The sequence below is a fragment of the Chelonia mydas genome, chromosome 14, assembly GCF_015237465.2.
Source record: "Chelonia mydas isolate rCheMyd1 chromosome 14, rCheMyd1.pri.v2, whole genome shotgun sequence".
Taxonomy (NCBI): Eukaryota; Metazoa; Chordata; order Testudines; family Cheloniidae; genus Chelonia; species Chelonia mydas.
The window spans coordinates 44,082,669-44,105,572 of record NC_051254.2 but is presented as its reverse complement, the minus strand read 5'-3'; the positions used below and the strand labels follow the sequence as shown (position 1 = coordinate 44,105,572).

The following is a 22,904-nucleotide window of genomic DNA, read 5'->3' as shown; positions in this document are numbered from 1 at the left end:
TGGGGTACCGCCACCCCCCTCCTCCCTCACATACAGACTTCGCACCAACAGCGTCTCAGATTATTGTTTAATTCGTTAATTAATGACACAATTTTCGCTACAATCATCCACAAAATAGTCCTGCAAGGCCCCACCCTGCCCCCTCCTGGCCCCCAACCCACCCATACAAAAGCAAAATCATATACAAAAATACACCCCCCCCTTATAAAACCTTTCCTTCCCACCTGGGGAGTAATTGACCCCACAACCACCAGGCTCCAAAGTCACCCCCAATTAACAGTCCCTCCCCCAGGACATACCATTCAATAGGGACACCATCGAGCTGGGTGCTTGTGATTCACCCTCCAGCTCCGGACGCCTGGGTCCGCATGGCCCCCCTCGATCCTGCAGTTCGTGCTAATTCCTCCAGGTCCCGATGCCTGGGTCTGCATGCCAATCCTCCCCTCTCCTGGCAGCCCCAGATGACTGGGTCTGCTTGTCCCCTCCATCACCAAAGCCCCTGCACCCCAAAATCACCCCCAGTCCCCTCCAAAATAACCTCTGTCGGGAAACTGTCCCCTAGCAGTGTCTTGATTAGCCCCACTCTGTCCCCCTTGGTCCCCAGTGTGGTGGGGGGCTCAGGGCAGCTCCCCCATATGGAACTAGCCTGGATAGCTGCTCTGGTTTGGGGGCCACACAGGGTGGGTTGTGGGGGAGAATTCTGGGTAATTACCCCAATAAAACCTGGTCCAAGAAGCAAAGGATTCTGGGTAACCCCCCATGTAGCCCCCCACGTGGTCCAGAGGGCAGGGGCTTTTCTCCCCATCTTCTCCAAACCAACCCCTGATGTGGCCCAGAGGATTCACTTCCATAAATTCCCCCTTCCAAAGGAAGGGGCGGCCCAGCTGCCCCCCTAGGGGACATACAGGGCCGGGGAGGTGGGGAGGGACTTGGTTTTTGACCCTCCCAGAAAACAAATCAAACAGCATCACATTATCTCCCCCGCCCCAGGTTCGCACACTCCCTGTTCAGCTGATGCCCCTGGATGCCGGGGCCCATGAGATTCCCCCCACCCTGGTGTCTGGGCCATCCTCTGTCCCTGGCTGCTGGGGCTGTGCGGCTGACCCCCTCTCCCAAGCAGAGATGCCTGCGTCTACAGGGCACCTCATATCTCTGGAGTCTCTATGGTGCCTGCCCCAAGGTCTAACCCAGCCCCGGAGCCTGCACTGCGCCAGCCCCGCTACCGGGGTCCACGTCACCACCCAATCCCAGAGAGTGTCAGCACCTGGACACCAGTGTCCATGCCACCCTCTCCCCACAGCACGCACTGCAGCCTCCCTGCCCCCCAGAAACCCCCAGGGCTCACACAGCACCCCTGCCCTGGGGGGAAGCTCTGTGTGGACCCAGGCATCTGGGATGGGGGTCCACGTCCCCCCACCCTGGTCACCAGGATTCATGTGGCTTCCCCCCCACAGCCCACATAGCATCCCCCATCCTGGACACCAGGGTCCATGCAGAGCTGGCCCCCACTCCCCTCCCCACTGTGTCCCGGATGCCAGGGTCCACCACACCCCCTGCCCCTGGAGTCCACATGGAGTCCCATCCCGGACACCTGGGTCCACACACCACCGCCCCCCCCCAGGCGCCCCCCGCTGGGGCCTGCTACTCGTACTGCGCGATGAGCACCATCATGGCAACGCCGCAGACCAGACCCAGCACCTCCAGCAGGGACTGCAGGGGCGCTGCGTCCCGCAGCAGCTCCGGGATCACCGAGACAGTGCCCACGTAGATGAACCCGCCCGCCGTGAAGGGCAGGATCCAGGCTGTGGCCGCCTCCCCGATGCCCTCGGCCAGCAGTGAGCAGGCCGTGCCCGCCAGGGCGCCCAGCGCTGTCAGCAGCTGCAGCTTCATCGCCTGCGGGGGAGAGAGAGTCACAGACCGGGGGAAGCAGGCCCTGCTTTCCAGCGCCCCCAGCTTCCATGTCACTGTGTACATGGGGGTGGGGGGAAAAGAGCGTCACAGACTGAGGGGGTGGGGTAGGCCCTGCTTTCTAGCGCCCCCAGCTTCCATGTCACTGTGAACATGGGGGGGGCAGAGCCTGTGGGGGGAAAGAAAGTCACAGATGGGGGGAGCAGGCCCTGTTTTTCGGCGCCCCCAGCTGTCACAACCTCACTGTGTGCATGGGGGAGGGGGGGGAAGGGGAGAGAGAGGCAGAAAGGTCCAGGGAAGTCTGGGGAGGTGGGGGACCAGAGGTTAGACGTGGGGGGGCTGGCGCAGTAGGGAGGGACAGGGGGTGCTCTGAGGATATAGGCGGGGCCAGGGACCATGGGGGAGGGGGTCAGTGGAGGGCAATGGGCTTTGGTGGGACTGGGGGGGCAAGTGGGGGTTTGGGGCAGGGTCAGCAGAAGAATACAGGGGGGTGGGGTCAGGCCTTAGCAGGAGTCCCGGGGCAGGGGTGAGTAGGGGAATATAGGGGCGGGGTCAGGCAGCAGTGGGGGTCCCGGGGAGGAGTTAGCAAGGGGGCGGGGTCAGCAGAGATCCTGGGGCAGGGGCTGTACCTTGCGCTTGCTGCAGCCCGACTGGACGAGAATGGCGAAGTCGCCCACTTCGTGGGGCACCTCATGCAGCAGCACGGTGAGGGTGGTGACGGCCCCCACACCGGCCCCCGCCAGGAACGACGCCCCGATAGCCAGCCCGTCCGTGAAGTTGTGCGTCAGGTCAGCCGCCAGGTTCAGGTACCCCGAGACCTTCATTGCTGGGGGGAGGGAGACAAGAGTTGAAACACCTCCAACCTGATCACCTCCCCCCCGTATCCTTCCCCAGATGCTCTCTGTGCCATGGTCCCCCCCCACGGACCCAGCTTCCTCCCTCCAACCCCCCCCCTCCCGACAACTTACCAGATTCCTGAGTCCGCTCCTCTGACTCCTGGCCCCTCTTCTTGGGGGCTGCCTTGTCAGGGGCACGCACCTTGCCAGCCTTCCTCTCCTGGGGCCCGTTGTCCTCCTCACCAGAGCTGCTCTTCGCCTTGGTAGCTGCAGGTGGACCAGGAAGTAGGTGGGGGGGTCAGGGCTGACTGCTCTAGTTCCACCCCCAGGAGCCCGCCCAGGGACAGTGCAGGGAGAGGAGGAAGACTCTCACTACTGTGTGGGTCCAGGACCCCCCAGCACCCATCCCACTGATCCCTAGAGTCACTTGCAGACTCCCATCAGGGCCCTTGTATGGACACCCCCCCACACCTTCCCAAACCCACTCCAATCCATGGATTCCGAGGCCAGAAGGAACTGTCTGATCCCCTGTACAGCACAGGCCAGAGACCTGACCACAATAATCCCCAGAGCAAATCTCAGAGAGAACCAGCCAACCGTGAGTTAAACACAGCCAGGGTGGAGAATCTGCCAGGACCTAGGGAAATGGTTCCACTGGTTCATTCCCCTCCCTGTTAAAAACTCCCAGCCGGTGGATGGTGTTAGACCTTCCTGGGCTAGACCGGAGAGCCCGGCCGGAAATGTTCATCTCCTTCACGTCACCCCTTCACCGTCTCCTGATTCAGCGAAACAGATGGAGCTTCTGGACTCCAGGTTTTGCAGCCCTTTCACCGCTCTCATGGCTCTTCTCTGACCCCTCCCCAATGTATCCCCAGCCCACTGGAGTTGCGGGCTTCAGAACCGGACGTGGGATTCTAACAACAGGCACAAGCAGGGGCTGCTGGAGATGGGGGAGGGTGTTCCAGCTGGTCCGTACCATGGCTGTGTCACCGTGGCTCTACCCATGGGCAGGGGATCTGGGGGGGGGGGGCGTGGGGGGCTGGGACATGGGGGTCCTGTAGGGTACATACCATGGCTGTGCCCGCCGTGGCTGTGCCCGTGGCCGTGTCCCCCTTTCATGTGTCTCACAAACTTCTCCACCACCAGGAAGGCTACGATGCCAGCCAGCACCCAGAGCCCCACAGCCATCATCCGCTGGTGATCCTGCCCTGGGGGGCAGAGACAATGTGGGGCAGGCTGTGAAAGAGACTGCCAGCCCCCGCCTCCCCCCACCATGGTACAGCCCCCCTCCCAGGACCAGAGCCCCACTACTGTCACTTGCCAGGGATGCTGTCCTTGGGGGCGGGGGGGAAGAGTGCCAACCCACTAACCTGCTGTCCACTACACCTCCCCTATAGCCATTACCCCCATCCCCTGTCCTAGCCACAGACACGAGCCACTGCAGCTCTCCATAGAACCCCTAGCCCTTCTGGGCTCCCTTCATGCTGCCCCACACAAACCTCCAACCACAGCCCCCTTTCCCCAGTCTGTCCAGCTTTCCTTCCCCCACCCACTGCCCCCACTTTCCCCGGCCTCACCTTGGTGGGAGTGACCATGGCCAGGCGACACCGTGGGGGAGTGAGAATGGGCATGGCCGCCCTCCGCGTGGTGGGAATGGGGCACTGGGGAGGGAAAGGGGCAGAGATGAGTGACCAGACCCCCGAGAGGGGAGAGAGCCCATTCCCTGCCCCCTGAGCCAGATGGGCTGCACCACAGGCGCCTCCCAGAGAGGAATGTCCTGTATCCCATTCCCCGTCCCCGAGCCAGCCAGTCCCCCTGCCCCAGGCCGGATTGGAGCTGGGACCCTGAGAGGCGAGAGGCCCCTTGTCCCATTCCGTCTGTGTGCTGCTCACCCAGCGCGTGGGGGATGAGGTGCAGGAAGGCGTCCCCCAGGAGTCCCCCCGAGGCAAAGCTGAGCAGCAGCCTGAGCAGGGCCTGGTGCTGGGAAGTGTTTGACTCCACGGGGATGAGAAAGAGGATGAAGTAGGGGGCGGCACTGATCAGCAAGGTGGCTCCGATGGCCTGCAGAGGTTGGGGGAAGGGGGGAGGAGAGAGACTGTCAGGGGGTTACGCCGGTGCAAGCACGTGCAAGGCAGCACCTCCACGTTTGACACGGGAACTCACGTGTGTCCACAGCTTGATCAAGTCCTGCCTCTCCTTCCCAGGCAACTGCTGGTGGCTCGGGGACCCCTCAGCTGAGTGCGGAACACGGCCCTCCTCGGGCTGGTGGCTAAAGTCGGCCTGGCTGGGGCCGTGGAAGTCCTCATGTGAATGACCATGGCCGTGGAAGTCCTCGTGCGAGTGGCTGTGATGAGCATGGCTGTGGCCATGGTGCAGATCCTCGTGGCTGTGCCCAGCGTGGCTGTGCCCGTGGTGCAGATCCTCGTGGCTGTGCCCGGCGTGGCTGTGCCCGTGATGCAGATCCTCGTGGCTGTGCCCGGCGTGGCTGTGCCCGTGGTACAGATCCTCGTGGCTGTGCCCGGCGTGGCTGTGCCCGTGGTGCAGATCCTCATGCGAACAAGTGATCTGTATCAGCGCTGCACAGACCATCACGGTGGCGACTGGGCCACAGAGTCCCGCTCTGCCCTGCGTCCATCCAGGCAGCACCATCCTGCTGTCACGGCTGGAAAGCGGGAGTGGGAGCATGACTGTCCCCGTCACGCTCACATATCCCCTCAAGTCCCCGCTCCCTCAAGCGGAGGTAGAGGGGCCACAGAAACGTGGAAGAAACTCTAGAGAGGCCAGTGTAAAACCACCGAGGGACAGCAGGGTCTAGAGCCTGCTCGACACAACCACTCCCGTGACCGGAGCCGATCTAGCGCTGCAGGGCCACAGGGCTGGCGGCGGGCCCAGAGCGGCCCGGCGGGGACACGGGGCTCAGCGGCTCGGGGATCTCCCGGGCGCGGGGTGGCCCAGGGGCCCGGCGGGGACACGGGGCTCAGCGGCTCGGGGATCTCCCGGGCGTGGGGCGGGGCGGCCCAGGGGCCCGGCGGGGACACCGGGCTCAGCGGCTCGGGGATCTCCCGGGCGCGGGGCGGGGCGGCCCAGGGGCCCGGCGGGGACACGGGGCTCAGCGGCTCGGGGATCTCCCGGGCGCGGGGCGGCCCAGGGGCCCGGCGGGGACACGGGGCTCAGCGGCTCGGGGATCTCCCGGGCGCGGGGCGGCCCAGGGGCCCGGGGGGGACACGGGGCTCAGCGGCTCGGGGATCTCCCGGGCGCGGGGCGGGGCGGCCCAGGGGCCCGGCGGGGACACGGGGCTCAGCGGCTCGGGGATCTCCCGGGCGCGGGGCGGCCCAGGGGCCCGGCGGGGACACGGGGCTCAGCGGCTCGGGGATCTCCCGGGCGCGGGGCGGCCCAGGGGCCCGGCGGGGACACGGGGCTCAGCGGCTCGGGGATCTCCCGGGTGCGGGGCGGCCCAGGGGCCCGGCGGGGACACGGGGCTCAGCGGCTCGGGGATCTCCCGGGCGCGGGGCGGCCCAGGGGCCCGGCGGGGACACGGGGCTCAGCGGCTCGGGGATCTCCCGGGCGCGGGGCGGGGCGGCCCAGGGGCCCGGCGGGGACACGGGGCTCAGCGGCTCGGGGATCTCCCGGGCGCGGGGCGGCCCAGGGGCCCGGCGGGGACACGGGGCGCAGCGGCTCGGGGATCTCCCGGGCGCGGGGCGGCCCAGGGGCCCGGCGGGCACACGGGGCTCAGCGGCTCGGGGATCTCCCGGGCGCGGGGCGGCCCAGGGGCCCGGCGGGGACACGGGGCTCAGCGGCTCGGGGATCTCCCGGGCGCGGGGCGGCCCAGGGGCCCGGCGGGGACACGGGGCGCAGCGGCTCGGGGATCTGGGGGCGGGGCGGCCCAGGGGCCCGGCGTACCCCCCGTTTCACCGCCCGCCGCATCAGGCCTGGCCGTGCAAGGCCCCGCTGAGCGGGCGAACCCCGGGAAGGCCCCCGCGCCGGGCCCCGCTTTGCGCCCCCCCGGTATTTACAGCCCGGGGCGCCCCAGCGGCCCTTCTGGCCGCGCATCTCTATGGCCACTGTCCCTCCGAGCGGCCCCTCCAGCCCCCCAGGCCCGGCTCCGCCCGCCGCGCCCAGGGCCCCGCGGCCCCCAGCCGGGGCTGGTCCCGGGCCCCGCGGGGCCCCTCGAGCCCCCGACCCAAGGGGCGCTCTAGCCACCGACCCCTTCCTCTCTATGGCCCAGGGGCCCCGTCCTCCCAGCTCCCGAGCCCCAGGTCCACGCGGCCCCTCTAGCCCCCTCCCCCGTCTCTATGCCCCGGCGGGTCTCACCGTCACTGGGCTCCGTTAGCTCCGGCTCAGACCCGACGTGGCATCCAGGCTCCGCCCCCTACAAAATCTCGCGGGAACAATCGCCAGGCCCGTCCACCCCTTCCCTCGCGAGCCGGCCGTGCCCCTCACAAAGATGGCGGCCACCACAGATCGTCACATCGCCCCTCTTAAAGATGGAGGCCGCAGCAGGCCGCCAGTTTGCCCCTCACAAAGATGGTGACGGCGACGAGACGGATAATTACCATGGGGGCGCCATCTTTGTGCGGGGCGGGTTGAAGCCCGGCTAGCGGGCGCCATCTTTGTTTAGGGCGGAGCGCTTTCCCCCCCAGTGGTGTGGTAGCAACCAACGGGGACAGTTTAGAATGTTCTCCCCTCTCTATTGTAAGTGGGCTGGGGGGGAAGCCGATAGATCGGGCACAGTGACTGTTTGGAACAAATCCCGTCTCTATGGTTCACAGCGTTGCATGCCGGGAAGGCGGAGGGGGCGGGTTCTCGTGGATGGTCAATGGTGCATTGTGGGTTGGTTTATAGTCTCGCCACGGTGCATGATGGGCTGAACAAGCCCTCGCGCAGTGCATTATGGGCCGGGTTCCCCCTCCCGCGCGGTGCATTATGGGCCGGAATCCCCACTCCCCGCGCGGTGCATGCTGGGCCTGGCCGCGGTGCAATTTGGGCGGGGGAGTCCCCCGCGCGGGGTGTCCTGGGGCCGGCCGCGGTGCATGCTGGGCCGGGGAGGCCCCCGCGCGGGGCATGCTGGGTCGGCTGGGCCCGGCCGCGGTGCACTGTGGGTCCGCTCGGCTCCCGCAGGAGGCGGTGGCGGAGCCTGGATCAGGCCGGAGCCCGGGGGGGTCTGAGGCCCGGATCCCCCCGGCACGGAGCGGGGAGCCCCGGGATGGGAGACCGCGGCCGCGGTGAGCGGGGGGGGCCGAGACACCCCGCGGGGGGGCCGGGCTGTGACGTAACGGGGGCCCCGGCCCTGTCGTGGGGGGTGGCCCCAGGGTGGGGGGTGCCCCGGGCGGAGGCGAGGCTGCCCGCGAGCTGCCCGTCAGGCCAGGCGGGTGGGGGGGCCCAGGGTGGAAAACGGTGGGGTTGGGAGGTTGCACGGGGGGGGGCGCTGGGGAGGGAGACCCGGCGGTGGGGCCCAGGCAAGCCCTTCTCGGGGGTCCCCCCTCCAGCGCGGGGGTCCTGTGTCCCAGAGACCCCTGGCCGAGGCGGGGGGCTGCCCCTCTCCGTGGGATTCGGGGGAGACCTGTCCCCCCCAGAGCACGTAGCCCCCCGCGCTGGCAGGCCGAGAGCTGCCCAGGGATTGCAGGTGGAAGTGCGTGGGGGGGCCATTCCCAAAGTGCTGGGGGGGGCAGTTCTGGGGGCCACTCCTGACCCCCCTCCCTCCCCCAAGGTGCCTGTTGTGGGCGGGGTGATCATGTGCTCCCTGGGTTCTTGTGCAATAGCTGGGGGGGGGAAGTGCAGGCATCTGGGCAGAGGCTGACCTGCAGTAACCCCAGGGGGAGGTGCCATGCTGCTGGGGGCCCTGCCCTTGGTGCCCCATCTCCCCAGGGGTCGAGACACTGCGGGGGGAGGGTCCTGCCCTAGGTGCCCTGTCTCCCCAACTGGGTGCCGTGCTGCGGGGGGAAGTGTTATCCCAGCTGTCCCCCGTCTCCCTAAAGGGGGGGCACATCTCCCCAGCCAGGCGCTCGGGGTGCCACGCAGCTGGGGAGGGAAGGGGATGTCCTGGCTGTGCTGTCTCCCCAGCCGGGCACCAGAGGGTGCCATGCTGCTGGGGGGGGGTGTTGTCTCAGCTGTGCCCTGTCTCCCTGGGGGGGGGGGGGCACATCTCCCCAGCCGGATGCACAGGGGCGCCACATTGCCAGGGGGTGTGTACTGGTTGTGCCCCGTCTCCGCCCCGTCTCTCCAGCTAGGTACTGGGGGCTGCTGTGCTGATGAGTTAATCCCCTTCTTTCCCCCCAAGACTGCAGGAGCCCCGACAGTTCGTCTCTGAGCTCGTCACCCCCACCGGAGCTCTCGGCCCCACTTCACCCCTCCATGATCAGCTCGGCCATGACCTCCTCCATCAACTCGCCCGTCAGCAGTTTGGGCTCGCCCTTCCCTGTCATCAGCTCCTCCTTAGGCTCCCCAGGGCTCCCAGCCACGCCCTCCAGCGGCTATGGCCCCGTAAGCAGTCCCCAGGTAAGGGGGAGGGTGGCTCCTCCCCCAGGGTCAGAGGAGATCTGGTGGGGGCTGGGGAGCTGAGGGGTGCTGTGGTGGGATATTGAGGGGGGCTGGGGGCTTCCCCAAGGGGGCGCAGCACCATGGAGCCAAGCCCTGGGGAGAGTGTTGGGAGTTAGGGGGATGGTCTCCTTGGAGGCAGGGGAGTCAGGATCCAGTGTGGGTGAATGGACAGCCAGTGAGCTGGTAAGTGGATAAAATAGGGAAGGCGCCACAGGGGTAAGGGGAGGGAAAGGCTGAACCCTAGAGGTGACCAGGGCATGATCCTCTGGGGAGCTGATACCCATGAGGGGATGGGAGCTGAGGGGAGGGAGTGGGGCATGCTCCCTTCCCCCGCCTTCCCCCGGAGCACTGCAGGGTAGCCAGGTCATCTCCCATCTCTCTGCCCCTAGATTAACTCCACTGTGAACCTGTCGGGCATGCACTCAGTCAGCAGTTCGGAAGACGTCAAGCCCCCCCTGGGTGTGCGGGGTCTCCCGTGCCACCCCCACGGTGGCATGATGCCGGGCAAGCGCCTCTGTGCCATCTGTGGGGACAGATCATCAGGTACTGGGGGCCAGGGAGCCTGGGTTCTATCCTCAGTTGTGAAAGGGGAGTGGGGTCTAGTGGGCTAGAGCAGGGGGGGCTGGGAGTCAGAACTCCTGGGTTCTATCCCTGGCTCTGGGAAGGGAGTGGGTTACGGAGGGCTGGGGGCCCGGATGCCAGGGGTCTCCCTGACTCTCCCCCTCCTCTCAGGGAAGCACTATGGGGTGTACAGCTGTGAGGGCTGCAAGGGTTTCTTCAAGCGCACGATCCGCAAGGACCTGACCTACACGTGCCGGGATAACAAGGACTGCATCGTGGACAAGCGCCAGCGTAACCGTTGTCAGTACTGCCGCTACCAGAAATGCCTGGCCACAGGCATGAAGAGGGAAGGTACTGCCCACCTGGGGGGCGGGGCCCGCAGCATGGGGCGGGGCCATAGGGAGAGGGGGCGAGGCCGGTACCAGTACTGCGGCTACCAGAAATGCCTGATGGGAAGGTCCCCCTCTGGGAGATGTGGGGCAGCAGCGGGGGTGGGGAGGGTGTTGTTGGGGGGTGAGGGATTCTGTGCCGTGTCTGACCTGGTCTCTTCCCCCAGCAGTGCCGGAGGGGCGGCAGCAGGGGATGGGGAGGGCGTTGTCGGTGGGGGTTCTGTGCTGTGTCTGACCCGTCCCCGTCTCCCCCCAGTGGTGCAGGAGGGGTGGCAGCAGGGGATGGGGAGGGCGTTTTCGGTACGGGGAGGGTGTCTGTGCCGTGTCTGACCTGGTATCTCCCCAGCGGTGCAGGAGGAGCTGCAGCAGGGGATGGGGCGGATGTTGTCGGGCGGGGTCTGAGCCGTGTCTGACCCGTGTGTGTCCCCTGTCCCCCCCACCCAGCGGTGCAGGAGGAGCGGCAGCGGGGGAAGGAGAAGGATGGCGAGGGGGATTTCGCGGGCGGTGCGAACGAGGAGATGCCGGTGGAGAAGATCCTGGAGGCAGAGCTGGCCGTGGAGCAGAAATCGGACCAAAGTGTTGACGGCTCTGGCACCGGGGGCAGCTCGGTGAGCGGGGCAGGGGGGCGGAGCCGGGCCCTGGCAAGGGGCATGTCCAGGGAGGACAGGGGGCTCCAGAGGCATGGGGTTTCAGGTCTGGGGTGGGGGGGGAGGCAGGGGCTCTGGGGAAGGCTCTAGACTATTCTCAGTGGTAGAAGAGGACAGGACAAGGAGTAAGGACAGGACAAGGAGTAATGGTCTCAAGTTGCAATGGGGGAGGTTTAGGTTGGATATTAGGAAAAACTTTTTCACCAAGAGGGTGGTGAAACACTGGAATGCGTTACCTAGGGAGGTGGTAGAATCTCCTTCCTTAGAAGTTTTTAAGGTCAGGCTTGACAGAGCCTTGGCTGGGATGATTTAATTGGGGATTGGTCCTGCTTTGAGCAGGGGGTTGGACTCGATGACCTCCTGAGGTCCCTTCCCACCCGGATATTCTAAGATTCTATGATTCTAAGGGGGGGTCCTCGGGGTGGGGCTGGGTTTTGGGGGGGGGGGAGGGCAGGGGTCTCTGGGGGGGCAGGGAAGGGGGGAGGGAGAGCAGAGGCTGCGATGGGGGGGAGGAGGCTGCGTCTGACCCCCCACATCTCTGACCCTCCCCCTCCTCCCCCCCAGCCGAATGATCCGGTGACCAACATCTGCCAGGCGGCCGACAAGCAGCTCTTCACGCTGGTGGAGTGGGCCAAGCGCATCCCCCACTTCTCTGAGCTGCCTCTGGACGACCAGGTCATCCTGCTGCGGGCGGGTGAGTGAGTGACTTGGGGTGCGGGGGCGGGACATCCTGCTGCGGGCAGGTGAGTGACGGGGGGGTGGGCGGGAAGTCCTGCTGCTGGGGGGGGTGCCCTCAGGCAGAGGGTGGTGGAGTGAGACAAGGGGGCTTTAGTGCACACGGTTTCAGGCTGGACCCTAGAGAAGGAGGGGACCCCAAACTGTCCCCTCTGCCCTGTGGCTCCTGGGGACAGGGGTCCTGTTGAGGTGGGGTGACTGCCAGTGGAACTGGGTTGGCTTTGCTCTTAAGTCACGTGGCGGGTGGGGTGGATTCCCCTCACCCCTCACAAAGTGGGCAGTTCTGGGCACAAGCTGTGGGGAGGGCAGGGGATCGGGGTGGGGGGGCTCTGGGCACAAGCTGTGGGGAGGGCAGGGGTTCCGGGGGGTGGGGTGCAGGGGATCTGGGTCATCCCCGGTCTGGCTCTCAGCCACTCTCCCTGCACCCCAGGCTGGAACGAGCTGCTCATCGCGTCCTTCTCGCACCGCTCCATCTCGGTGAAGGACGGGATCCTGCTGGCCACGGGGCTGCATGTACATCGCAACAGCGCCCACAGCGCCGGCGTGGGGGCCATCTTCGACAGGTGGGGGGCAGGGGCCCAGGGGGCACAGCACTGGTAAGGGGGCTGCGCTTACCGGGGGGCACAGGGCTGCCAAGGAGGCTGTGGTTCTCATGGGGCACAGCAACAGGGTGGGGACAGGGTCTCCAGGGCGTAGTGTGGGGATTCAGGAGGGGTCAGGGGAGCCCGTGCTGAGCTCTCAGTGGCGGGGGCGTCCCTGTCCCAGTGCCCACTGATGTGTGCCGCTCCCCGCCAGGGTGCTGACTGAGCTGGTCTCCAAGATGCGGGACATGCGGATGGACAAGACGGAGCTCGGCTGCCTCCGGGCCATCATCCTCTTCAACCCGGGTAAGGGACCCCCCTGAGGACCTCCCCCAACCTCCCGGTGCTACCTCCCCCCCTCCAGCTTCTTCAGCCTGGGTAAGGGACCTCCCCAGAACCCCCCAATCCCCAGGGACTCCTCCCCCCATCATCCTCTACAACCCTGGTAAGGGACCCTTTGACCCCCCCTCGCCCCAGTTGTCCACCACCCTATCACCTTGGGGGCTGTTGACCCTGTGACCTTGCAGCCCCCCCGCCCTGGGGGTGTGGAGCTCTGGGGGAGGGGCAGGGAAGGCTGTGTAGGCGCTGACCCCAGGAGGGCTGACCCCCCACAGATGCCAAGGGGCTGTCGAACCCTGGGGAGGTGGAGCTGCTGCGGGAGAAGGTCTACGCCTCTCTGGAGTCCTACTGCAAACAGAAGTACCCCGAGCAGCAGGGCAGGTACGGGGAGAGGCAGGAAGGAGGGGAGGCTGGAGATGGTGTTGGGGGCATGGGCCAGTGCCCAGGTGTCTGAACCCCGGGTTGCTGCTGTCAGTAAGGTGAGCTCTGTGCCTGGAGTGGTAGATGCTGCAGGTGGCCACTAGGTGGTGCCAGCTCATGGTGCCTGACCCATAGCTTGTCTGGCATGGGGGTGTGCGTGTGTGTGTGTGGGGTGGGGGTTCTCTCTGGGGAAGGCTGGGTTTGCATCCTGTCTGGGTGGAGTGCAGGGGGGTTCTCCGTGGTGGGGGAGGAGCAAAGCATGGGCTGTTGTGGGGATGTTGGGGGGTGCCGTGTGTACGGGGAGCGTGAGGGCTTCTGGGGCACTGGTGGGGGGTGCAGGGTGCCGTGTGTACAGGGAGTTGGGGGGGTTCTGGGGCACTGGGTGAGGAGTCTCCCCACCCCCCATCTAACCCCCCGCCTGCCCCCCAGGTTCGCCAAGCTGCTACTACGCCTGCCGGCCCTGCGCTCCATTGGGCTGAAGTGCTTGGAGCACCTCTTCTTCTTCAAGCTCATCGGGGACACCCCCATTGACACCTTCCTCATGGAGATGCTGGAGGCCCCCCACCAGCTGTCCTGAGCCCCCGGCCGGTCACACAGAGAGCGGCGCAGCCCGCGGTGGCTCCCCGGCGCCCACCACTGGACTGGGGGGCTGCGGACTCTTATTGGGGGGCTGCCAGGAGAAGGCCCTGAGGGTAGTGTTGTCAGTTGTCGTGTTGGGGCCCCCTGGGCATACCCCCTTTCGCCATCCCTGGTTTGGGAGCTCCGTAGGGTGTACCCTGTGTGCCTGCCTAGAACTGGGGTGGCCCCAGACCGCTCCCCAGGGGTGGGCTATGGGGTGTACCTCGTTCCCCCAGTTGCTGGCACCCTCTGGAGGTACCCCAGGTCCCTCATCCGTAGTGGGGTGCCCCGGGCTGACCTACCAGGCTCCCTCAGTGCTGTGGCACCCCAGTATCGGTGTGCTGGGGGCAGCAAAGCTAGAGATTTCAGGTAGGGGGGTGGGAGGAGCCCCCCAAACTCCCCACTGTAAAATAATCCCCCATCTCCCCCTTCTCTCTGCAGGGCAGTGGGACCCCCCCATGGTGTGGGAAGCTTGGCCCTACCCCTTACCTTGTGGGGGGACCTTCCCCTGTCTGGCATGGCCCCCTTTTCCTGTCTGGGGGGGTCTTATGGCGAAATCCCCCTCCAGTGCTCCTGTGAGGAATTGGTGTGTGTGGAGAGACTCCTGCACTGTTGGGGTATCTGTGTCAGCGCTGACCCCCCAGGGCCCGTGGGGGCTGTTACCTGCCCTGGTGGGGCGGGGGAAGTCACTCTTGGGTGGGGGCCAGCTCATGTCTGTCATTAGTTCTCAATGCCACGCCCCCCCCGCCTCCTTGCCATTCTGCCGGGGGAGGGGCAATCCCTGTTTGGGGGTTTCGGGGCAGATCACACTGAAATCGCAGGAGGGATTGTGCCCCGCTCGACCCCCCGAACCCCCATTTCTCAGGCACCCGGTTAGCACTTTGAATCGACACCCTGCGCCCCTCCCCCACCTCAAACTATGCAGCAGGTACCAGGCCCTCCCCACCCCCCGGCCTTCCGGAGTCCAGACTGCAGCCTCCCCCATCCACACTGACTATGAGCTCTCCCACGGGGGTGTGGGTGGGGGGTTATTGTAGGTCCTACAGCCTCTGGGGGGTGGTGGTGTCTGTGGCTGTGAGCAAGAGCTCAGACCCCCAGTGAATTGGGGGTGGCAGGAATGTCTCACCCCCCCCTCCCCGCTTGCAGGGTCTGGGAGGCCCCCCTGCTTGGACAGTTTGTTTGAGTTGCTGTGGGGGGAGGGATGTGTCGGGTGGGGGCCCTGCCTTAGCAGCGCCCCCCGTTGCGCTCTGCCCTTCTCCCTGCATGCCCCTCCCCCAGTTACTTTCGCTTTTATTATTATTAACCCCTCCCCCTCCCCATTGCTTTGGAGTTACAGTGATTAAAGCTGCTGCTTCTCAACCACGGACAGCGCCTCCCCCTGGTGGTGACGTGCCAGCGCCCCTGGGGGGTGTCCCGTGCAGACTGGGACCTGTGGGGGCAGGGGACTGGGACCCTGGGAAGGGACGTTTCTCTGACGTGGGGGCGGGGACAGGGACCTGGTGGGGGGACTGGTCCCCTGCGGGCGGGCGGGGGGGTGGGGGAGATGGTCAAAGTTTGGACCAGGTGGTGGTGGTGGGGGGGGGAGTGGAACTCTGGGGATGGGGGCACGGTCCAAACCTGGACCCTGGAGGGGGTGGGGGAGAGGAGACCAGAGGGAGGATGGTTCAAACTGGGACCCAGGGGGGCTATAGGGGTCCCTGAGTGACTCTCCTGCTCAGCAGGGCGGGGTGGGGGAGATCGTCCCTCTGCCGGGGGCTCAGCTGTGACCCCTGGCTGGGATGGAAGGGACAGTTCTGAGGTGATTCACAGTGTTGGGGGGGGGGGTGTCAGTCCTTCGCCAGGGTGACAATCCAGGAGGGATGTGGGGGGCAGGAGACTAGACAGAACCATCCCTTGCCCCCCTCCGCCCCAAGCCCTGCTTGCTTCCCGAATCTGTGTGGACCGCAGAGCCCTCCCTCCTCCAAGCTGCGGCCTCCATCTCTATCCACAAGAGATCAGTGCCCCCCATGACCACCCCCTCCCCACTGCAGGGACACCTGACCCCCCCATCCCTGCACAGCTCCCCCCACCCCCCACTGCAGGGACACCTGACCCCCCCATCCCTGCTGCACAGCTGGGTCCCCCTGGCATCTCCCCTCTGCTGTAGGGACAAGTGACCCCCCTGCACAAGTGACCCCCCAGCTGAGTCCTTTCCACCCACCCTGCTCCCCCATCGTGCATCCAGCCTCCCCACATGTGCCCCCCCTTCCTCCTGCCCTTACGCGAGGGAGGGGGGGGGTCCCGCTGCAGGGAGTGCGAAGTTGCAGCCAGCCGGTCCCTGTGGGGTCCCTCCCCCCGCTAGGAAACACACCCCTTCCTGTGGCCCGAGCTGACCCCGCCGCGTCTCATCAATGGGGCTTGTCTGAGCCGGGTGGGGGGGGCGGACAAGGGGGGCTTTGTTCAGCTGTCCTGTGCCCGGAGCTGAGCTCACCTTCCGGGCCAGGGACCCCAAGCAGACCTTGCTCCAGTGGGCTGGCTGGGGGCAGGATTGGACCACTCTGGTCTGTTCCCCCCGCCCCCCAGCCCTGAGAGCAGCCTGGACAGGATCGGGCCCTCCCTGTCTGTTCCTCCCCAGCCCAGAGAGTGGCTGGGGGGATTGGGCCCCTCTGGTCTATTTTGACCCCCCACCCCCCCAGCCCTGATAGCTATTGGGGGGAAGAGGCAGAATTGGGGGCTCTAAACTCTCCCCCCGGTGTGTGTGTGGGGATGGGTTGGGATATTGCCTGGGCGGGAGGGGCAGGGGAGGTTAGGGGGCTGGGATACTGAGGGGTGGGGGATTATTGGCTCAGAGGCGGGTGGGGGACTCCTACAGGAGAGGGTGACACTGGATACCAGGTGCCCCCTAGAGGGGAAAGGCCCTGTGTCCCATTCTTCACCCCCCCCCCGGCCCCACCCCCCCAGCCAGCCAGTCCCTGGGCCTGGGGCTGGATCAAGGCAAGCGGTGGCGGGGGGGGGGGGGGGCCGGGCGTGGTGCCTCCCCTCTGGCCACAGTGTCTATTTCTAGTCCCAGCCCAGAGCAAACTCCCATCTCCCAAAATAGCCGGGGAGGGGGAGCAGCATCTGTGGGGGTGAGTGTTAGACGGGGGGTGTCTGTGGGTTATTGGTGTTTGTCCCCTTCCCCCTGATGATGTGTCCCCTTGGGGGGCAGGAGGCAGCTAGGGCGGGGTGGGGGGGGACCCAAGACAGGACTCCAGCAGAAGCAGCTGCCCCCCCTTCAGGGACCCCATCTGGCCCCCAGTTACGGGAGATCCAGCACTGCAGCCCCCCCACTTCCACCCTGGCGGGAGCCCTGGAAGCAGGTGCAGACATGCACAAACCAGCCTGCCCACGGAGAAGCAGGCGTTGGTGCAAAGTGCACACTTGTGCACGGAGGAGCTGGCCTCTGAAATTCACTGGCCAGCACAAATCCGCCCAGCTGTGGGCAGGCGCACGCACGCGCACACGTGCCTCACCAGACACACAACTCCCTTGCACACGCTAGTGCAACGCACACAGGTGCGCACGGGCCAGCCGTGCGATTCCCACGCAGGCCTCGCCCCCTGCAGGACGTTCCCTGCCTCATGGACAGTGGGGGTCCTGTTCCCAGCCAGGCTACCGTGGGCAACCCCCCCCCCCGTCTCAGCACAGAGCCCCACCCCGTGGCTGGGAGCTGGCAGGGCGGGGGCTGCACCAGGGCCCCTTTGAACCTGGGCAGCGTCTCGGTGCCGTGTTTATCCGCAGGGCGGACAGAGGCAGCTCTGTGCCGGGCATGAACGGCCCGGCTGTCTGGCTGCTGGGCCAGGGCCCAGCCACGAACCACAACCCCCCACTTCCCCCATCCGGGGGGGGCGAGCGGTGCAAACAGCCCCCGGCAGAGGCCAGCGAGGCTTTGACCCTGGCAGACCAGGAACCAACTAGCCCTTGGGCCCAGCCGGTGGGACCCAGGGCACCAGGGTCCAGCCTTCCCCTGAGGGATCCCCCTGGCCCCGGGGTTCAGTCTCCCAGCTCCCCGTGTGCTCGGTGGGTCCCACTGCCAACCAGCGCTGTCCCTGCTGGGCCATGCCTCCCCCCGGCCGAGGGTATATACAGCCCTGTGCGGATGTGGGTGGCTCTGGGAGCCTCCCTGGGGCAGGCTGAGCCAGGCTGCAATTACCGGGGAACCTTTCATTGCGGGAGCTGGGGTGGGGCCGGCCTGAGCCAGAGACCTGGCCCTGGGCCACAGCTGGGGCTCCCCCTGCCTCCCCCACTGGCCCCCCACCCCCACCCCCACCTGCCCCTCCCAACCGGCCCCCTCCCCTGCCAGCCCCTGTCCCCCACATCTTATCCTTTCCCTCCTGTCTCCTCCTCCCAGCCAGCTTGCTCCCCCCTTCCATCTCCTCAATTTCCCCCTCTGATCCCCCACTTCCAACCCCCTTCTGCTCCCCCTTAGCCTGCCCCTCCCCCCTGGTGTCCCCTCCCCTCAGCCTACCTCCAACCTTCCCCCTCTATTTTCAGGCTCTCTCTCCATCTGTTCCCGCCTACCACCCTCAGGACTGGGCCCCTGGCTCCTAGGGGAAGTGCTTAATTACAGAGCCTTGATTATAGCTCGGGTGGGGAGCTCTGGATCCAGATATACCTCGGCTGGGCTGGGCTGGAGTCTCCTGGGCACGGCGGCTTTCCTGTTCATCCCCCCCATTTCTCCCTCCGTGTCTCCTTCCCCCACGTGCAGGGAATGGCGGGATCACTGGGCTGGGGCCCAGGAGCTGGGCGAGGCCCCGTCTGCGGCATGGCTCGTAGCAGCAGGGGCTTGTCCCAAGGGGGCTCTAGTCTCAGACCCCTCCCACAGGGGGCAGCACCGATGAATTTCCAGGGAGCCGGGGTGTCTCTGGTGCTCGGGCCGGGGAGCTGCAGGGCGGGGCTGTTCTCCCCCCCGAATGCTGTGCGCCCCACAGGGTGTTGGTATTTGCTAGCTGTATTAGGGTGGTGCGGGGACCCCAGCCCCATTGCTCCAGGCGAGGCACAAACCCAGAGCAAAGCCCTGGCCCCAGTGGTTACAGTGTAAGGCCAGGCCAAGGGCCCCCTGGAGACAGAGACAGACGGGGGGCACAAGGCCCCGATGCCGCGCTGCTGGGGCAGCGGGACAGGCTGAGCCTGGCGCACCGGCAGCCCGAGAGCAGCTGGGCTGGGTCAGCCCAGGGGTCCAGCGCCCGGCCGGTGCCAGGAGCTGCCGAGGGCGTGAGCGGAACTGGGCGATCGTGGAGTATCCGTCCCCCCGGCCGAGGCTGGGGCAGGCAGGTTCGGGCGGGGCGTTGGGGGGAGGGTTAGTTCTGTGGCTGTCTGTGGGGAGCTGCCCCTCCTGCGTGGGGGCAGCTTGAAGCCAGCCCCGGGGGGGGGGGGGGGGAGCAGGGGGTGGTGTGCAACGGTACCAAAAGGGCGATGGCATCGAGCGGGGGCTGGATGGTGAGACTGGGGCTGGGCCAGGACGGGCCTGGGCAGTGATGAAGAGGGTGTTCCAGGTGGCAGACGTGTCCGCGCACACCCACAGTCACACGCACGTGCCCAGCCTCACACATAGATGTGCCTGCAATACGCACACTCATGCATGGCTACACACTCACTGGCACACAGGGCCGCCGTGATCACTAGGCCATTTCCAGGTGAGTGCGTGGCCCTGCTGAGGGGGGAAGGGGATGGGACCCTCCTGCCTCCTGCCCACCTATTGTGCCTTCACCCCCGCCACCCCCTCGCACAGACCAAGCTTGGGGCCCCAGAGAGAGGGGGAGGGGGCTGAGGTCCAGAGAGCCCCAGTGACTTGCTGTGGGGCCCCAGGGAGCGAGGGATCAAACCAGCCAGGCCAGGGCCCCATCCACAAGCATGTCCTCCCCCACCTCCTCCCCTCCATTTCTGCCAGCGCCCACATGCACACTGACACCCGCCCTGGGCACGCCGACACCCGCTTATGTGCACACACACACAGGTGCTGTCACCCAGGCTAGTGAGCAGACACACTCACACCTCTTGCCACACCCACGGGCTCACCAGCACACGGGTTAGCGGGCACCTGCACACACAGGGTCACTCTTGCACAATTATCTGTGCTTCTGCCTGCCCCCCCCCATGCTGCAAGAGTGCAGGGCAGGGACCCCCACATCCACCACTGCCGGGGCCCTGGGCAGGACCCCCGGGTGCCTATTTCAGGGAAGCTGCTGACGGGAGGGAGGGGAAGGCGCAGGGGCTGGCCTGGCTGATCAGCTCTGGGGGGGATCAGGGGTTCGGCTCGCTGGCCCCTCTACCCCGCCAGGAGGCAGCATCCAACCCTGACCGAAGGGCTGTGCTAGAGAACTGGAGGCCTCCTAGCTCCCACCCCCAAACTGGCCAGTCCCTGCCTTGAGGCCAGATGGGAACCGGCCCCATGTCCCATTCCTGCCCCCCTGGGCCAGCCAGTCCCTGCCCTGGGGCCGGATGGGAACCGGCACCCCATAAAGGGGACAGGCCCCATGTCCCATTCCTGCCTCCCTGAACCAGTCTGGATTTTGCAGCCCAGGGTCTGTGTCCCTGCTTTGGGGAGGGGGGTGGAAATGGGTGCAGTCCAGGGCTGTGTGTCTGTTTGTGTGTGATTAGCTCCCCCTCCCTCCAAGTACACCCAGCAGGGGGAAGCCCATTTCCTACAGCACCCCCCAGGGGCTGGGGGTTCCCTGCATGAGCAGGGAGGGGACTGCTCGGAGATGGGGGGGGGTGTTCCTGAGTTAGTGGGGTGGGTTGCTAGGAGATGGGGGGCTCTGAGCCAGGAGAGGGAGGTGGCACTGGGGTGAGTCTCACCTGGAAAGGGTGTGTGTGTGTGTGTGGGGGGGGGCTTAGGAGGGGTAAAGGGAGGAAGGACATCTCTGGGGGGAGGGGATTTTTGAGTAGGGGGAGAGATCGGGCTGTGGGTCAGGTGGTGGGAGGGGCAGTTAGGGGCAGAGTGTGCAGGAAACAGGGTCTCCCAGGGAGAGGTGGGAGTACGGGGGGTTTGGGGGGTAAGAGGGGCGGGGTCTCCCAGCTGGGAAAGGAGCCGGGCAGGGGGGTGGAGCAGAGCTGGGAGGTGGGGGCTGCAGGTGTGAGTGGGGGGCTGAGGTGATCTCAGGGTGGGCCGGGCTGGGCAGGAGCGTAGGAAGGGGCGGGTCTCCCGGCCGAGGAGGGCAGGGCAGGGCAGGGCTGGGGCGAGCAGGGCAAGACTGGGGGGCAGGTAGGGAAGGAAGGATGAGGGGGTCCGGGGCTGGAAGGGGGCCGGGAGGGGGCGGACAGGGTAGGGCTGGAAGGCTGGAGGGGGGCCGTGCCGGGGGGCCAGGGCTGGGGGGAGGGAGCATTGGGGGGCCGGAGGGGTCAGTGGGGGGGCCCGGGGCGGGCAGGGCTGGAGGGGGCGGGCCGGGCTGGGGTGGAGGGGCCAGTGGGGCGGACCGGGGGGGCCGGGCAGTGCGGGGGCCCCGGGCCGGGCAGGGCTGGACAGGGGCCGGGCAGTGGGGCGGGCCGGGGGGGCCGGGCAGGGCTGGAGGGGGGCCGGGCCGGGGGGGAGCGGGCCGGGCTGGGACGGTGCAGGGGAGCCGTGCGCTCGCAGACAGAGCCGGGGCTGGACACGGGGCAGCCGGAGCTACCGAGCAGCCGGGACCCCCTCGCCCTGCGCCCCCGACCCCGGGCTGCCCCCTCTGCTCCTGCCGGGCTCCGGAGAGCCCCCCTCGGCCATGGCCCGCGCCGGGCGCCCCCGGGCCCCCGGGCTGCTGCTGCCCCTGCTGCTGCTGCTGCCCGCTCTGTGCGCCCGGGCAGGTACGGGGGGGGGGCCCGGGGGGCTCTGTGTGTGGGGCGCAGGGGGGTCCGGGGGGCTCTGTGTCTGGGGCGCAGGGGGATCTGGGGGTGTCTGGGGCGCAGGGGGATGCTGGGGTGTGTGTGTCTGGGGCGCAGGGGGGTCCGGGGGTGTCTGGGGCGCAGGGGGGTCCAGGGGGCTCTGTGTCTGGGGCACAGGGGGATGCTGGGGTGTCTGTGTCTGGGGCGCAGGGAGGGCACAGGGGGTCTCTGTGTTTGGGACCAGGAGATCTGGGACAGGGTCAGTGCCCTGCTCTGTGCCGGGGGTGTGTGTGTCTGGGGCACGGGGCAGGGGTGTCCGTGCCCTGGAGGGGAGGATCAGGGGCTGCGGTAGGAGGTCAGTGCCCAGTCCAGGGCTGGCATGGGGGGTATCAGCCCTGGGGCACAAGGAGTGGTGCCGCGGCCCTGGCACGGTCCCCTGGAGCCCGGGCTCGGTGTGGGGCCAGGCGGGTGCAGGGTCTGGGTGTGCGAGTGGAGACACGAGGCAGGCCAGGGGTTGGGTGGGGGCCTGGTGTCTGGAGGGGGGATGGGTGGGGGACTGCGGAAGGCAGGTCCCAGCTGTGACAGCCGAGCCCGGGGTGGGGGGGTGTCCCTGCCTGTCACCCAGCCCCCCCCATTGTGCTTTGCGGAGCCGCCAGCAGGTGGCCGGGGAGGGCTGGGGGTGCCAGCTGGGGTGATGTGGCAGAGACACCACCCTCTTCTCTGGGCATCGCAGGCACTGACCGATCCTTGGGGTAGGCATGGGGGGTACTGGGAGGCAGGCAGTGGGGGCCATGGGGGGACAAGGGGGAAGGCACTGGTGGGCATGGGGGGTACTGGGAGGCAGGCACTGGGGGGCAGGGGTTTAAGGGTGCAGAAGGGTCAGAAATTCAGGGGATCTGAAAACGGGGGCCAGAATTTGGGGGTTTAGGCACGGCTGGGATTTTAGGGCAATGAGAACTGGATGAAGGGGTCATGGAGTGAGGGGCAGGGAGAGGGGCAGGAATTCAGGGGGGTACAGTCCTTCCTTTTTATTCCATCCCCAACTTTAGCCCCCCCAAACTTCTTATGGGGGAGACTCCCCCAGGCTTGGGGGTGGATCTTTGGCAGCGGGGGGGTTGTGGGGGTTTCTCTGGCATCAGGGTCAGAGTGGGGATGTCTCAGGTATTGGGGGGCTCTGGGAGGGGGAATTGCTGGCATGGGGGCACAGGGGGTTCTCTGGTGCAATAAATCCAGCCCTGTTTATCCAGCCTCCCCCCCACCAGGACTGGCTTGGACTGAAAATGGGGGATCTGCCCCCTCGACCTATCCAGGTTTGCCCCATTTCCCATGTTGGCCTGCACCCCCCCAGGGCCCCCCATTGCCCGTGTGGCCTGCACCCCCCCAGGGCCCCCCATTGCCCGTGTGGCCTGCACCCCCCCAGGGCCCCCCATTGCCCGTGTGGCCTGCACCCCCCAGGCCCTGCACACACAGAGGCTCGTTGTGCTGGGAACAGTGGGGGAGTGTGCGCCGGGCTGGGGC

The 22,904-nt window shown here is 67.0% G+C and overlaps 3 protein-coding genes across 6 annotated transcripts in view; 2 read left to right on the top strand and 1 right to left on the bottom strand.

Annotated features, from left to right (window-relative positions):
- Nucleotides 1–230: 230 nt before the first annotated feature.
- SLC39A7 (solute carrier family 39 member 7) lies at nucleotides 231–7,213 on the bottom strand. 3 transcript variants are annotated; one of them, XM_037914067.2, is made up of 8 exons: nucleotides 7,056–7,213; nucleotides 4,908–5,406; nucleotides 4,637–4,805; nucleotides 4,322–4,405; nucleotides 3,815–3,952; nucleotides 2,877–3,011; nucleotides 2,538–2,734; nucleotides 231–1,893 (listed from the first exon to the last, which is right to left on the bottom strand). In XM_037914067.2, the coding sequence occupies exons 2-8, from the start codon at nucleotides 5,391–5,393 to the stop codon at nucleotides 1,642–1,644; spliced, it is 1,461 nt and encodes a 486-aa protein (XP_037769995.1). In that variant the 5' UTR covers nucleotides 5,394–5,406; nucleotides 7,056–7,213; the 3' UTR covers nucleotides 231–1,641. The 3 variants fall into 3 exon arrangements, with proteins under 3 accessions (XP_037769995.1, XP_043383868.1, XP_037769994.1); XM_043527933.1 differs by lacking the exon at nucleotides 7,056–7,213 and having other exon boundaries at nucleotides 4,908–5,138; nucleotides 5,238–7,011; XM_037914066.2 differs by lacking the exon at nucleotides 7,056–7,213 and having other exon boundaries at nucleotides 4,908–7,011.
- Nucleotides 7,214–7,791: 578 nt separating this feature from the next.
- RXRB (retinoid X receptor beta) lies at nucleotides 7,792–14,937 on the top strand. 2 transcript variants are annotated; one of them, XM_037914065.2, is made up of 10 exons: nucleotides 7,792–7,966; nucleotides 9,022–9,224; nucleotides 9,671–9,824; nucleotides 10,014–10,193; nucleotides 10,676–10,839; nucleotides 11,443–11,572; nucleotides 12,044–12,176; nucleotides 12,409–12,500; nucleotides 12,809–12,914; nucleotides 13,383–14,937. In XM_037914065.2, the coding sequence occupies exons 1-10, from the start codon at nucleotides 7,948–7,950 to the stop codon at nucleotides 13,528–13,530; spliced, it is 1,329 nt and encodes a 442-aa protein (XP_037769993.1). In that variant the 5' UTR covers nucleotides 7,792–7,947; the 3' UTR covers nucleotides 13,531–14,937. The 2 variants fall into 2 exon arrangements, with proteins under 2 accessions (XP_037769993.1, XP_037769992.1); XM_037914064.2 differs by having other exon boundaries at nucleotides 7,794–7,966; nucleotides 9,022–9,239.
- Nucleotides 14,938–21,286: 6,349 nt separating this feature from the next.
- Nucleotides 21,287–22,904, top strand: part of COL11A2 (collagen type XI alpha 2 chain) — a 63,308-nt gene continuing 61,690 nt past the window's right edge. The window contains exon 1 of the mRNA XM_043527630.1: nucleotides 21,287–21,368. Within this exon, the coding sequence (XP_043383565.1) occupies nucleotides 21,287–21,368 (82 nt within the window). The remainder of the gene's footprint in view (nucleotides 21,369–22,904) is intronic.